Source organism: Periplaneta americana, chromosome 7, assembly GCF_040183065.1.
Source record: "Periplaneta americana isolate PAMFEO1 chromosome 7, P.americana_PAMFEO1_priV1, whole genome shotgun sequence".
In the NCBI taxonomy this organism is placed as follows: domain Eukaryota; kingdom Metazoa; phylum Arthropoda; class Insecta; order Blattodea; family Blattidae; genus Periplaneta; species Periplaneta americana.
In genome coordinates this window covers 42599710-42617029 of record NC_091123.1, presented here as the reverse complement: position 1 = coordinate 42617029, position 17320 = coordinate 42599710, and the positions used below count along the sequence as shown (strand labels likewise).

The following is a 17320-nucleotide window of genomic DNA, read 5'->3' as shown; positions in this document are numbered from 1 at the left end:
TGACATTTGATATAGAAATCGTCCAAGCTTTAACTAGACTGTACTTTTACAGCAACCTAAGTAATTAATTGTGCCTGTAATATTGAGACTCTGAAACACCTTCCTTTTCTTTTTCAAAATTTCAGGAAGGAAATACAACACTTGGCAAGGGAAAGATGGTTCTTGATAAATGAGACAAATGAAAGCTGATTGAAAGGAAGTCAGAGTATCAACAAATTGGAGACGTGAAACATCATAACACACAGAGTAGTGAATTTACAGTTACTGGTACTTTGGTTTTTAAAGACTGGATTATTCCAATTTTACCTTCCTGGATTTTAAAGACTGCAGAAGAAGATTTATTATTATTATTTTGAATATATATTTTTTTTTTCTGTGTCACAAATCTGAAAAGATTCTGTGACTAGTCAGTTGTGATTATTTTTTAAACCATATTTTGTTGAAGTGTAAATATTTATTTACACAGTCATATTAGCATGCACCAGTCTTCTGCTTAGCGGAAACATAATCATCTGTTTCTTTGAAGACAGTTTGTCAAAACTCTACCTCTTGCCGATTTTTCTAAAACTATCTTTTTGAAGGTTTGCATCTCTTAATTTAATGTAGCAGTTCCTACACCATGTACCCTGCTCAACATCATAATACTCATCTCTCCCATTATGCGATCGGTGTTCTTCCCAGTAGATTATAATCAGTTGATTGTGTTTTAAGATGGTGCTTGCTAATATAATATAAACGTTACCTATATTCCACTTGTTTCAGTTCAGCAGTAAAACCTTCCCAATCCAAGCGTATCATTTAATTTTTGTGATGTTAACGGTCCTATTATCCTCATTGTGCCTATTGAGTAACCTAACCATGGACCAAATTTACCTTCTTGGATGCGATTATAGCTCTTCTTTAGAATACAAAAGCTTATAGATAAACCGTTTTTAACTTTTTATTATTAATGTTTAGATGTGATGTCTCGCATTAATTCCATTTTCGTGGTTTTATTTCACGGATACAGTTTTTGTATCGTCGACATAGGTTGACTATAAGATATAACCAGTCTGTTTGCCTGTAAAATAAAAGCACTCTGTATATATATATTAGATAAGAGAGTGATTGAGAACTCAATACATCCTGTAACTACAGGATGAATATCTGAATTCAGACTTTAAGTTGTGAAGTTAAATATTTTTATATAAGTACGCCCATTACTGTTACACTATTATATGTAGAATATGCTTTGAAATTTCATATTTCTACTATGAATTCTGGTAAGTGGTTATCCACTTTCAGTTTGGAAGTACAAGATGCTTGTTGGGCCAAATGAACAGCTTGTCTCACTGGTGCTAAATAATCTTCACTATTAAAGTACAATCCAGTTACATTCTCTTGTTGATTGGGTAGGACCACTTTGTACCTCAGCAGCTTGTTCATCAGCTGATTTGAACTGTGCTGCGTTTTGCAATAATATGAATTGAAAATAGTGAACAGAATTTCTTGCATACATACATACATATCGATAGGTGCTAGACATGCTGGTTCAACGTCCTGAAATTTTGAAATGGATATTTTCTATTTGTGCCAAATTTCAAACCAAATTATGCGAAAAAAGATCAAGCACATAGTTTTTCCAATTTAATATCTTTAATCATTTTTCATGAAACAAGGTACGTAGGTTATACCTTTGAAAATAACATCATAGTAATGCTCGTTTTTTTAACAACACTTTTCGCTCTCTCAGTGTGATGGAGGTTTGCATTTTTATACTGCTTGAAATAAGAATTCCTCTCGAATGTGCATTTCAGTTGTCTTATGTTGATTTTTATTGACATACGAAATGTTTGTTTCCCTCGTTTTATAGTAAATAAAAAGTAGTTTTAATCAACATTTTTCCACTACATGTGAATAAAAATAGATGACGTGACATTGTTATGTGGCCAAATTTCGTAACAATACTTTTATTCGTATCACAGACTCCCAAAATTATAAAGAATAAGGTTTTTATATTATTTGATTTCTGTGGCTTGTGACTTTAGTTGAAATTAAAAGTGTAAAAATACACAAAATCGCCATTTTTCGAATGTTCATAACCGTGGTACTTGCAGTTACATGAAATCAACGTACTTTTAGTCATATTGAATGAGATTTTTTATTAATTTATTTTTTTTGCTTCTCATTTGAGTTTACTTTGATGCATGTTTAATTGTACACACATACACACACAAAAACTATTAACCATTCATAGCTTTTCTGTGTTTTGAGGCCTAAAATTAAAAGTATTTTATGATATTACATATTTATTCACTTTATGCCATTGCAAATGGGAGTTAATAGTTTTTTTTAAATTAAAGTATGTAGTATTGGTTCCAAGGTAATGCCTAAGTTATGTAAATCAGCATCTTCAGTGTTGAGTTTTTTTCGTAACATTAGGACAGTTTTCCAGATAAATGAAGTGGAAATATGGAGATATGCGAAATAGTCGTATAAATGAAACTAAAAGTTTATGTAAGCTACTCTCAAATAATGGATGCATCTTTCCTCACAGCTTTTTATAGAATGAGAACTGTGCACATATAAATGTGCTTTGCATTTCATTGTTCTTTCATGTTTACTAGATCTTGCCTCATAAAATATAGTCGAAAATAATATAAGATTCATTTTGATACTTTAATTCATGCATGTTACCTTGTCTAAAGCGAAGTGGAAGTGAAGTTAGAAACTTCAAGTATTATTGAGGTGTATGAAATATCCATAAAGTTCTTCCTTTCAGTATCCTTCATTTTTGGATTGTCTAGGTTTTACTGTGTTTGTTGTGTAATTCAAATCAGGGATTAATTTGTTTTTATAATTATATTGCTGAGAGATTTGTTAATAGAAACATTAGAAGTTGACTTGCATGCTTGTGTTCATCTTGTAAACCTGGTGGCAGTATTTTGCCTCTGGTGGATATATCCAGATAGCGATGTCCTCTGTATGATTCAAAATGATACTTAGAGATTCATGTTGATGGACATAAAGCATGTCTCATTTTACATAGTTTCTGAAAAAACTTATTGTAGAAATTCATTGTGCTACTTTATGTAGGCCTATGTTCAACTTCCAATAATAATTCAGAAAATGGAGTGAACTTAGCAATCATTGTAATATACATTTTTGAATTTATTATAGAGTATTTGTAATATAATTTTCTTCATAATTAATTTCCATTAATTGATTAAATACCTGTAGGTTAATCAGAATTTTTTAAATGCATGTAAGGAAGCTGTGTTAAGTGAGATATGCAAGATGTGAACTATATTTTTAATAAACAGCGATAATCTGCTACCAAAGAAGATTTTGGCATCTAATAGTTGCCTACGAAAGTCGAAGTAATATATGTTTAATTTAACAGTGATGGATGTGTTTGGAAGTTTAGAGTGACATATTATTTATCACATTTTATGGTAACTTTGTGTAAAGAAATCGTACATGTTTATCAAATAAGTAGATTCAAATCAGAGCTAAAACTGTACAAGTTAGTAGCAGACTAAGACAAGATTTTAACTATATTGGTTCACTTCTGAAGTATTCCGTCTCAGATCAATTAGAAAAGTTCATGTTCGACATGAAATATAGCCAAGTTGGAAACAGCATAATTATCAATAACAAATGAAGTTCTCTTTCGTGGATGGATTTGTAATCGATAAATGAAGTTCATATGCATTCGTAGAATGTTGTTAGAAATCTTAATTGATAAATATAATCAAAGGAGATAGTGAAATAAAAATATATAATCTTATTGTTATTTAGTTTTATAATGAATTTTATGATAGATATTCTTGTTACGTAAATTTATTACATCACTATCAGGACCTGTTTGAAATTTAAGGAGAAAGTTCTGCCTAGTCAAAAAGAGATAGATTTGAGTTCTGTTGAAATTGCTTTCTTGTTTTACGTAATCTAATTCTCTTGATGTATTCAATTTTTCTCGAAGTGTATTGCACATACTGGATGAGTAGTCATTGCTATCTGGGTATCTATGTATTTGATAAATTCCTATTCCAAAATTTTTAGTGACTTTTATGTGAAGTAGTAAATAATGAAGTTACCAAGATATTTGTTTATACCAATAGAAAGTAGCAATAACTTGATTAATCCAAATACTGTTACATCTTCAGAAATTTTTACAGCTTAATAATGTGACATATCTGTTTCCCTTATTGTGAATATCTACACAAAACAATGAGAAATTCTTAACGTAGTTAAGTGAGGGGTTTATGTGTGTAATACGAGCAACATGAATTTGCATGGTTTGCACCCCATTATGGTGGCTTGGCGAGGGACCTGTGTTTTGTTGGAAAAATAGTAATATGCAGTTTTATAAGACAGACACAGAAATAGCGCAGCTTAAAATCCTACATAACTCAATGACCTCTCACATTTTAAATTTGTAACTGGAGAGTATTTGAATCTGTAGGACTTTGAAACATGACATCCTTGTACCCATGTTATACAGTAACTTGAAGCTGATGTGATGTGTTGGAAGAACAGTGTTGAAGTGAACTGTGTATTATAATTACATTGGTTTTCAAATTACATTGAGAAATCTTGTGTAATTGTGTGTGCTTGTGGAATACATTGAAATCAATAGAGAATGAATTAACAACTACAATACAAGGCATGTTGATTTTAATAGATCATTCAATTCGATTACAGTTGTTCTTTTCTTGAACTTACTTCTTGGAATGTGCATCTGATTGTTATTTATCTGATGATATGATATCCATTAAAGATCCCTGCAGGTGTAAACATTACAGCATCTGCATTAGATATTGCTAAAGAATTTTCACGTTGTTCTACTTTCATATGCCAGAAGGCGCTACTGAGGGTTAGTTGAAAGTTACATTTTAAAATAAAAGTAGAGGCTGCTATTGGTTCCTTAACTACAAGTTAGGTAGTTTTTCCTTTGTGTGACATTTATTCTCGTGGAATTTCCAGTATTTCCAAATTCCTTGTTTGTTTTACATCAGAGAGAAATAAATGTCTCACTGTGTCACATGTATTACAGTTGTGTTCACAATTTCTGCACATTTGAATGTACAACGAACAGGGATTGATGAAACATATTTCTCTTTGCTCTCTTATTTACTGGCATGACTGACAGTAATTATTTTATTTGGTGAAGTGTTCCATGTAAGTAGGTCCTTAAAATGCAATTCAAAGTTTCGTAATGAATTGTTGCCCTTAGTGATCTAGTGGTTACTGTGCTATCTGTTTGATCCGAGGTTCTCAGGTTCATACCTGAAGGAGGGTGACAGATTTTAAAGGGTGATAAGTTCATTAGTATGCCTTCGTCTGGGTGAGAAGTAAAGCTGTAGGTCCCTTCGTATAGGTTCTTGGCACGTATAAGAATCCTGTCTGTAATAGAGGGAAAACTTTTAAAGCCACTGGCATAGCTCAGCAGTAGGAGCATTTGCCATCTTATATAGAGTTGTTTCCGAGCATGGGTTCGATTTCTGCATGGGCTCATTAGCTGGTTGGATTTTATCCCGAGATTTTCTCTTAACTGTAAGATGAATGTCAGGTAATTACATAGCAAATCCTGTGTTTCATCTCACTATCTCCAATTCCATTGACGCTAAATAATCTTGTAGTTGATACCGCGTTGTTAAATAATGGACTAAAAAGCTTTCATCCATTTCTCTCCATTTGGAATTTCGATGCTGAAAATGCTCTGAAGTTGAAAGAATTAGTAAATAAAATACATAGGTAAGCATTTAAATGAACTAGTGTTTTGGTGAATTCATAGCATATGCTATGTTTATTTTATGTGATTAAGTTACTTAGCTCTTTTCACTGTAACTTGCGAAAGTTCAGACAAAATGTTATTGAGGCTTCAGAATGTGAATATTTTGTTGGACCGACATTTTCCTTTGTTACCTCGAATTGATTTTGTTTTTTTTTTTTACGTGATTACTTATTATTGTTTACTAATAAATCTTGTATATTTTGTAAAGTAAACAGTGGCAAGATTGTCGTTAATTTGTTCCACAAAACTGCGACATTTATTGAAATGAGGAAAATCTCATTCAAATCCATGTTATAGTGACAAAATCCGTTCAAAAATGGAACTACATTGTATGGCAGCTCATTAAGAACCAAGGCCTGCCAGTCAACTGCTGCCTTCACTTTCACATGGCTCAGCAGAGGTGAACGATTATCTCACCAGTATGGGAGTAATATATGATTAGTACAATGATCCTCGTAGCCTTTATAGTGGGCTTGTGAAACTAAATTTTGTTACTCATTGTACATCCCCAAATTCATCACATTGCTGGATGGGCACCAGTCCCATACGCTGGCCAAAATTTAATGAGAAAATTTCTTCCCCTTGAAAGGACTCAAACCGGCACTTATTCAGTAATGCTAGTTCAAATGTGATACCTTAGACCATGCAGTATGGTGTGGGATGAAAATGAAATTCAGCCACATATGTGTAGCAATGGTACACCTATCAACCATGAGGCGCGCTCAGTTAATAGTGGTAATGTGTTATGTACTCATCTGTTTAACCAAGAACATCCTGAAACTGCCCACTGTCCTTTTCTGTACTTTTTGACACTTGCTTAACATGATTTCTATCACGAGTTCAAGTTTCCGTCAAGAAATAGGGACAGTCTCCTGGCAGATATGCTTGAGATTCTGGATTTGTCCTGTACACTTTATCTTTCAATGAACTCCAAAGATAAAAATGATTAATTTCGTTAGAGAAATGTTCACTGTATCAGCAGTGGTAGAATTCTATTGAAAGAATACGTAATTTTGTTCCATCTCAGTTAACTCTAGAAAAAAAAGGGTATAAAATTAAATTCTCATATCTTTCGGGATTGTTTATTGAAAAAAATGGTCCAATAATTCTCTTCCCACACCATTTATCAATTTTCTCATCTTGTATGCGAACCTCGTAAATATTGTTTGGTTTTCCATTGGAAGAGTAGCAACAATTTTGTGACTTTATGTAACTGTGGAGATGAAACTAACGATATAAGTCTGTTTTACCATCATGCACATTAGTCACAACCCAATTACAAAATAACCTGGTTGTAGCTCATGACTAATGCTCGGATGTTTTTAAAATACCTATTTTTTATGTGCTAAAGAATATTTAATTATGTTTAAATCATTTTTTGTGAATATAAACAATATGTCCATTGTGCAACTCAAACCAAGAAATGGATTCGGAACATCTCAAAATCTGTGCTTCAGTGGCTGGTCATCTTTGAAAAATATTGGAGTGCAAGAAGTCAAATGACTTTATTGTCAAACGCCTGGCATTAGAAAACAACAACAATATGCAGTACTCACCAGTATAAATTATGCTGTTTCACCAACTGCTGAAGAATTACAGTACACAATGAGATTCATCTTCAAGTTGTCCATCACAAATGACTGGTGATTATTGCAAAACACTGTCTTGTACTGGGAAAGAGAATGCTCTGGCCATGAGAAACAACATGCACTCCCTAGAGACATGTTTATGATTGGAAACGAAAACAGAAGCAGCTGAAGTTTATGAAATCATAATTGCTTTCTGAATCAGCGTTATGTTAACTTACAAGGGACTCCTAAATGACACATCAATGTTTATGTGTGTTCAATCTTCTTAATGTATCCAGCTGTTTGCTGACAACATAAAGTCCACTATAGTCTATGTTTGTGTGTGTTAGTTAAGTGGTGTCAGCTCTTATCACTTGTGTTGAGAGAGCAGACTGCAGTTTCACAGGTCCACAGATTACGAGAAACAGTTACCAGCTGTCACATCTAAGTAACTGCACTGAAAATTCTGGTGATGATTGATCTGAAATGGGACGTTTGTCGAAAATTATTTTACGAAAACTTAATTCTATGTGAATTTGAAAATATGTATTTACATTTAAAAATTCAAAATATATGTTTTTATGCGAAATAAAGTTTAAAATATATGTTCAGGTGACCTTGTCCGAAATTTAAAACATAATTACGAGGTCGACCTGGTTGGCGAGTTGGTATAGCGCTGGCCTTCTATGCCTGAGGTTGCGGGTTCGATCCCGGGCCAGGTCGATGGCATTTAAGTGTGCTTAAATGCGACAGGCTCATGTCAGTAGATTTACTGGCATGTAAAAGAACTCCTGCGGGACAAAATTCTGGCACATCTGGCGACGCTGATATAACCTCTGCAGTTGCGAGCGTCATTAAATAAAACATAACATTTAACATTTAATTACGAGTTTCTCTTACAGTACAAATAAGATATTTATTTATTTATTAATTCTAGCCCTACTTGTGACACGCCAATTATTTTGTGTGATTTAATTTTCAACAACTTTTTAGTTCTTTATGTTATGGGCAAGCTGCATAATGAATGTTCTGAAGAAAATCTAAACTCAGCCATATTACACATTTTTGAAAGAAATACGACCCTCTGAATACACATATGCCTTGTTACAATGGTTGAATGATTGAAACTAGGAATGTCAACTCAATGTGCCACATGGTTGGTAGATATACCATTGCTATGTATGTGAAAACTGCCATACAGGCAAACCATGTTAGGCTGAGACACACAATATGTACATTGAAGTTTTTACATTGATACACTATTTCCATGGAAGTAGTACATGTGAAATATCTTTAAATTATTAATTAATATATTTTTTATTTCTTCTTGAAATAAAGCAAATGTGTTTGCTTAATCCATATTGTTAGTACTACAGAAGTATGATTCATGGGTCATATATAAGCTGTTTAATACAATGGAAGAAAACATCCTTGGGGTGTCCATTTGAAGCCCCCCTGTGAGACACGTCCAGCTATCCAACTGTCCACTGCCTCTTCTGCCTGCCACATGTTCAGTATTGTACAAACCCATTCCTTATTCCATTTTATATAAAGGAGTGTATGAAAGACTGTTAATGCTGTATACAAACAACATGGATTTAAGCATACAATAAATTAATTTCATTGTGAACAATTATGTAAAGAGTAATATTCTCTTAAAACGAATTAATCTCTTGGTCACTGATCTTTAAAAACTTCAACTTTGCCTTGTTTTGTAACGTGAAATAAAATTGTTACTTGGAAGTTCATATTATATTCATGTTGGATATGTGGTAAAGTTATTAAGCTGGAAAATGTTACCATACAGGGGTCATTCCATAGCACAGTATGTTTAATATAAAATGTGTATCTTTTACTTTAATCACAAATTATCTAGCCACATCTAGTTGTAGAAAGTATGTGATATGATATTAATGGTTATATTGGAAAGGTTGATTTGACAATATGCATGACATAATATTTCTATTGACTGTTAATACATATTTTAAACAGCTGGTTGTAGGACAACTCCATGCTTTAGTTGGTATATCACGTCATATTCTTTTTTTATATATTGTGCAAGAGCAGTTGATGTGTACATAGGAGTTGTGTAAGTTTAGTTTGAATGAGAAGAAAATAAGATTTCATTTTCTTTGATTCTAAAATGGGATCTTTATTTTTCTCACTGTTTGGGAGCTTGTATTTTCTACCCTCTGCTACTGCTGATCTCAGATGATCCAAAACGAGTACATACCTTATACAAGGTTTATCAAAACATGTGGGAAAACTCTGGGGAATTGATAGAGGATCTGAAAACAAGCAAAAAAAAGTTCATATAAGCATATGGTCAACTTCACTTAGTTTTTTAGTTGCAGTCATTGTTTGTGGTGTACATAATATCTGTGATGATAAATAAGCCACATGTAATTTTCTTCTGTATTCAAGTCATCGTTGATTTGTTTTGTATTTTTAATTTTTTTTTTCTTCCTGTAACCACTACAGGTTGCCATCGACAAAGAGTACCATGATACAATAGAGTAAATGCCTTGAGGCTTAGTGATAAATTGTTGTTAGAGTGAAAAATAAACAATTTGAATTATATTGAAACATATGATATTAAATGAAGTAACGTCAAGGAGATGCGAATTAGTCATGGTCCATATGTATGATGCCTGAAAATAGCTATTGAGCCTTTGAGTGCTGCAATTGTTAGATCTCTTAAAATACTTTTATGCAGGCCAAAAGATTTACAGAAGTCGACTAGGAACCGGGGTATGGTCCCAATGGCTCCTATCATTAGTCCCATAATGATGATGGATTCCAGATGGTATTTGTCCTTATAAAAACTGATGGAAGGTTCATATGTATTCCTATTTTCCTCGTGTACTTCTTCTGGCTGGTGTTCGTGAGATTCAAATCTCACAGTAGGGTCTATGATGTAACCTTCAAAAGAGCCACCAGTTGACAGTTGTCATAACAAAATAAACACAAGGCATATGCTAGAACTTTTATTGATAATTGTGAAAATTTGTTATTTAATAATTAATTGCATTACAACTAGTCATCAAAATGGAGAGGCTAATCAGGATATGGCAGAAATGCACCTTATATACTGTATATGGACGAGCGACCTCTCCTGGCACCACATTATCATAATCATCCTATCACATCATCGGGGTAATGTAACTCCGCCTTCCAGGCGCCCCAACCTCAGAAGTGGGTTACAACTAAGCCACGGCCAGGAGAGAAGACCAGAAATGTCGAAAGACAACCTGGTGGCAATGGATAAAAAAAAATATATATATATATATATATATATGGACGAGCTAATTGCAATGTAAATAAAGTAAGGCGTTTGTATGCTGAACAGTTTCCTAATAGAGATTCAGAAGTTAGAAGTTTCTATATAAGAAAAGTTGTAAATTAAACTTTATTATCATAGATATTATGTATACCACAAACAATGACTGTAACTAAAAAACTAAGTGAATTGACCATATCTTTATATAAACTTTTTTTCTTCTTTTCGGGTCCTCTATCAATTCCCCAGAACTTTCCCACATGTTTTGATACAGTCTATATACACGAATACTCCATGCCATCGAATAATCCACGCACCCTAATTTTAGGAGAGAAAATTTAAAAAGTATTTGTGGTGAAGCGGTACCAACCTTATTTCAAATAATGCATGCACCCCAGTTTTTCTTTGCTAAATTCCGGAAAAAATATGTGCGGAGAATTTACGTATATACAGTATTTTATTTCCATTGAAAATAGTTCCAGGTCTTCTTTCATTGTAGATAAATGCGTAAATAAAAATGTTCACTGGTAAAAGCCACAATTAAGTGAGATGGGTTGTTACTTTCTTTTGTATATTGAAAATACTGATTTAAATGTACTTTCTTATTATTTATCTTCAAAAGGCTCACTGTTGCTTAAAAACTACTATAACGTTAACTTTTCATGCTTGAGACATGGTTCAAGTCCTGTTGAATCCAACTGGAATTTGTAGTGGACAAAAATAGTGTTTGGTAACAATTTTCTCAGGGTACTCCCATTTGCTCAGCTGACATTCTACCGTTGTTCTGTTATTTATATTCTGGTGCGACTTAGTTTTATCTTTCATGGTACAACATGGACGAGATATGGTGGTAAAGAGGGAGAAACATTGGCATGTCACTCCTAGATGAGCAATCAGATACTCATCATTCAGAGAACAAAAGATTCTTAAAGTATTGTTTATAGTCATTCGTTAGAGATGTTAATATGTGTGTTTCCACATATTAATTGTCATTAATATAAAATTACATACAATGTAATTGCTTCGAGGTTCTCTTTGAAAACTACCTTGTGACGTTGAAAATAAAAAATACATAGCGAAGTTACATATTTAGAGTGATTATAATATTTTAAGGAGCACATGATAGCATCACAGTTATGGCGTTGCACTGCAAATTGAAAGGTTGAGAGTTCGATTCCCGATACGGTCGATTTCTCCATTGTTTAATCCTTCTGGTCATGCTACAGCTCTTGGAATTCACTCAGTCTTGGCAGAAATGAATGCCAGGAGTATTTCCTTGACAGTAAAGGTGGCAAACACTGACTGACTGACATTCCTACTGCTGCTAATACCAATTGCCTGCAAAGGCAGAAGCCGTAACCCTTAACCTTTCCACTACTCTATAAGCGTCTATGGCTTGTAATAGAGATAGTTTTTTTTTTTTTGTAGGTTTTATAATGTTTTAAGACATCTTATTCAAAATTTTCCCATTCCCCAAAAATTATAATACATAATCATTCATTCATAGTTTTCTGCCTAACAGCAGGTTCTTCACTGCAAACCCAGCATTCTCCTATCTTCCCTCTTTTCCTCCTTTCTCTTAGTCTCCGCATACAATCGATGTAGATTGTTGCTGTCTGTTATGTGATACCAACTTCTGCCCTGAACTTTTTTCTGTTCACCATTCCTTCCAGTGCATCCTTCAGCAGGCAGTTTCTTATTAGCCAGTCACTCAGCCAATTTCTCTTTCTCTTCTTGATCAGTTTCAGCATTATTCTTTCTTCACCCATTCCTTCTAACAGACCTTCATTTCTTGTTTTGTCTGTCCATTTCACATGCTCCATTCTTCTTCATATCCATATTTCAAATTCTTCCAGTTATTTCTTTCACTTCATCATAACGTCCATGTTTCTGCCCCATACAATGCCACACGACACTAGTCTCTTCCTTAGTTCTTTTTCCACAGGTCCGCAGAAGATGCTCCTCCTATTAGAAGCTTCCTTTGCCATTGTTATCCTCCTTTTGACTTCCTGACAGCAACTTAGATTACTACTTACAGCACACTCTAAGTATCTGAAGTTGTCCACTTGTACTACTGCCTAGCTACGTATTATCTCCTATAATAAACAAACTAATAGGGGTAATGTTACAGTTTTGAACACTTATATTGATTTTTATTTTAAGTAAAAATGACAAATATGACTGAAGAGAAAATAGTAGTGGTGTCATAATTCAACTATTTTTATTTATGTACAGAGAACTGAATGAAGTGTTGATAGAAATGTTGGAGAACATGTTACCAATGCTTATTGAGAAGACAAATGGTCTGATAGTTAGTTATAGAATAAGATTAATTTGTGGCTAGGTAATTTGGAATTTAATTTGAAATGTGGAATTATGTGCAGCTTAATTGTGTTCTATTAGTTCAGATACAGAGAATTGCTCCTACTGGTATTCTGTTGTCTAGTCTTCTTTGTTCATCACACGAAATCATGGTTGTGTTGTGCCATTATGTACTCTTTATTTGAAATGTTACTCTTTATTTAATTTATTATGGGGTTTGTTTTTAGGGTGGTAATAGTTTTTAGAATTTTCTGGTCTGTATTCCTGATATATATCTAAGGTGATCAGGTATCCTGCTCATATTAATACATTAATTTGTTATAAATTTGTCATTGATACGTTTTTGTGAAGAGAATTTTTTTAACAGGAACTCGTGTGTTTAAGTACAAGTATGTTGTGCTGGAGTTCACACCAGAGACTATAGTTTCTATTTTTAGCAGCATAAGGCTTAGAATTACATTCCATTACTACTTGAACAACTTTAGTAATTCTTGAGCTTTTAATTAATTTTACTGTGTGTAAAATGTATTCTTTCTGCTTCCATATATTTTATTCCTTGCCATTGTCGTGGCTAATGATGAATTCAAGAGCCCCTGCATTAAATAAATAAATACATAAATAATGTTTCTGAATAGTATGGCATTAATTTTGAACATTGCATATAAATTACGATTTAGGATATAATGGTTTGAAATGTTTTTCTTACGTACCTATTGATTTTGCAAGGATTATATGACTTTGAATAATTTCAAGGGAAAAATTGTTCCGGGGCTGGGTATCGATCCCGGGACCTCTGGTTGAACGTACCAGCGCTCTGCCAACTGAGCTACCTGGGAACTCCACCCGACACCGTCTCAACTTTTCCCTTTATATCCACACAACTCGCATGGGCTGACGAAATGCCAGAGACCCACATCGAGTGCACACAAACTCTGTGTGATTTGGAATTGTGGTTTTCTGTTAACGTACACAGTGACGTATATATTATGCAAATCTAGTCTTTCAGGTAAAGCTTCCTGTAAAGCAGATTTGAATAATTTCAAGGGAAAAATTGTTCCGGGGCCGGGTATCGATCCCGGGACCTCTGGTTGAACGTACCAGCGCTCTGGCGTTTTGTCAGCCCACGCGAGTTGTGTGGATATAAAGGGAAAAGTTGAGACGGTGTTGGGTGGAGTTCCCGGGTAGCTCAGTTGGCAGAGCACTGGTACGTTCAACCAGAGGTCCTGGGATCTATACCCGGCCCCGGAACAATTTTTCCCTTGAAATTATTCAAATCTGCTTTACAGGAAGCTTTACCTGAAAGACTAGATTTGCATTATATGACTTCGCTATACAGAGAGGTCCATTTGTAATTTGAGAACAGTTAATTGCGCACTGTTGTAGCAAATATCAGCATATATTATGTCACCTCCTCTTGCATAAGCTAATCCACCTTTATGGCAAAACAACTGCATCAGCCCCACACATTATTGTCTCTCATTCTAATGCAGTAGGTCTGTACAATATTAGGTAGAAAATTTTTCTAATGGAAAATTATTTACAGAATAAATATTCTGTGAAACATATTCCAAAAATTGCATTTGTAAGTTTCACCACAAATATCTGAAATCTTATATTCTACAATGTGCGTGCAATCTATACGTAATAAAATTTTTAGTTTATATTATTTTAATAACAATGAAGAAAGGACAGAAATTTGAGACTTGCCGAATTAACATAAAATGTTGAAAAAAATGATCATCTTCTGCTTGTATACAGGCTCCATATCTAGTCGAGAATTTTGGGGGGGGGGGGAAACTAAGGTTTCTGTGTACATATGGACTATAAAACATATTATGTACGAGATGCCAACTTCCTGAGATAATCTAAGGATTTCCGAGAGTTTAACTGCAATTTTGCATGAAATCGGCTAACTTTTCTTCTGTAAATGCACTTCTTATTTTTTTTTTTTTTTTTTGTCTAACACAAAATACTTTTTTACACTTTCGAAAGAGTGCATAAACATGATTTGTTTGTTGCAGAAGAATCTGGTTATTTATGACGAAACATCAGAATGCACTTTTTTAATATGTTGTACAGAATTTTTATTCTGTAAATAAGTTATCCAATATTCAAAATCTGTCATTGGATAGAAATGTGTTTGGCTTATTGTGGCTATGCTGAGTGGAATGGCTCTTAAAGTTAGCAATTTTATTTCTGTTTACGACATACGAGTATATGTGGATGTTTAAATGTGATTATTTTGAAAATGTGATAAATAGATCAAAGATTAATAGAACATTTGTGTAATACACTGCTCTTCAGATTTAGTTCCATCATTATACATACCATAGATTCAGATATGCCACAGATTTTACTGCCTGATATTACTGTTGGAAAAAAAGCCTTTACCAAGTGGATTTTTTTTCTTCTTCTGTTGAGCTGCTGCTGAATGGATTAGGCTTCAAGGCCTGTTTCAACTCAGAGAATTTTCACAGTGTCCTTTTTTTTTATATATATATTGTATATTCTGATATGGTCCATGCTGAAACCAGTTTTCTTTAACGCTATAGAGTATTTCCCCCTAACTGGTATATGTTTAATTCTTCTCGTATTGCAGAAGTGGTTTTATGATCTCTTTGACATAATAATGTACGGAATTACGGGAGAGAATGCAACAAATGTCGCGAATATGTTCGATATTCCATTCTGGTATTATATTCCTAGTCCGTTTTGAGTGAGAATCAATGATTTGAGGAAATTAGTAGCTGTCGGTTACAGTGTATTTGTCTCAGAATTCTGGCCAGATCCCTACTTGCAAACCCACATTATAATTGGGAAACATTATATGCTACATATGTGATGACATGCATTAATGAAAAGTTGACAACATAAATTTCTTACACAAAAAGAAATATATATTTTTTTCTGATCTTGACGATGTTAAAATAAGCTCATGGGTTAAAGAAAGTACTTTAAATAAGTTGTACTTAAGCACGTTGTAACTACAAAAGTCGTAAACAAAATACTTCTGTGTTTTTCTCAATTGGTGTTATGTAGTAATAAATACAGGTATTCATGTACCATTCTGTTTTGCAAGACTTTTTATTGAGAGATAATACTAGTATATTAATATAAATAATCTATGCTCTCACTTGCCTGCCAGATTGGTCTTTAGTCCATGAATACTTTCACAGTTATTAATAAACTGATGGGAATCTGGTCTCCTTAGTTATAAAGATTATGGTGTAACTTAGATTTATGGCCCGATATATGTGTGAATGCCACTACTGCCATACTTACTGGTATATTGTTATATCTGTATTTTATTATTGTAGTATGACTGTGATAGTTACCTCTAAGATTACAATATGATGAAAATGTCACTAGTCACCAAATATAAAGACTGGTTTGTATGATTACCTGATGTGCTTAACGTTTGTAAAGTAGTTTTCTTGAGTTACTACAAACAGTTGAATTATATGAGCAAAGCAAATGATTTAGATTCCTTAATCTTTGTAGCTACAGTATTTATTCTGTATTGAAATAACACAGAATGCTTATCAGAAGGAATAATGTATATGAAATTTGACGTTTTATACATCTCACCCTTACAACATTTTTTTTTAATCCATAGGGCGACAGCCCATTCTGTTCTAACTTCTAGCAGGCAGCTCTGCTGAATCTACTGTGACACAGTTGCAATTTTTATTTAAGAAAATTCCAAGGCTGCTAATATGTATTATGTATTGCAATTCACCATGAAAGGCTCTTCAAGTATCTACAAACTTACTCATTCATGAAACAAATTTTATAGAATAATTGTATAAAGTATTCGAGGATATGCATATATATATTTTTTTTCATGCTAAAAATTCAGATACATTAATTACGCAAGTAAATACCAGGGTTGGGGCATAAGTCATGGCAACTTTTTTTTTTTTTTTTCCAAAGTTAAGCTATGGTATCACGGAATGATGTGTTGTATAACATTCATATTATGAAGTCGCAACACTAGATGACAGTGTGATGTATGGTTATCACATAGCTAGGAATGTGAATTCAGTTGTGAGTCGACTGCCATGCCATGCATCCATAGTACGAGTATGTGATCACATCACTACTGGGATGGCAGTATGATGTGGTTATCGCACAGCAAGCAAGGTTACGCATAATGCATAATGCAGTTGTGAGTCGACCATCGTACTGAATGGATATGACTCAATGGGTATGTGTGCTGTAATGCTATTCCAACTACCATAATAAACACAAGTAGCATGATGCTATGTCGTTTACACATAACTGCCCTTTCAAGTAGTATGATGCCATATCATTTTCTTCTTATTTAAGGGTGTATACTTCTACTATAGTACTTAGGCACAAATAACTCAT

The 17320-nt window shown here is 33.6% G+C and overlaps 1 protein-coding gene across 3 annotated transcripts in view; it reads left to right on the top strand.

Annotated features, from left to right (window-relative positions):
- TBC1D23 (TBC1 domain family member 23) overlaps positions 1-17320 on the top strand; it is a 74773-nt gene that overhangs the window by 35026 nt on the left and 22427 nt on the right. The window contains exon 11 of one of the 3 annotated variants that reach the window (XM_069830629.1): positions 126-14027. The exons of the other annotated variants lie outside the window; for them this stretch is intronic. Within the exon in view, the coding sequence (XP_069686730.1) occupies positions 126-166 (41 nt within the window). The 3' untranslated portion in view covers positions 167-14027. Of the gene's footprint in view, positions 1-125; positions 14028-17320 lie in introns of those variants that run through there. 3 annotated transcript variants of the gene reach the window in all.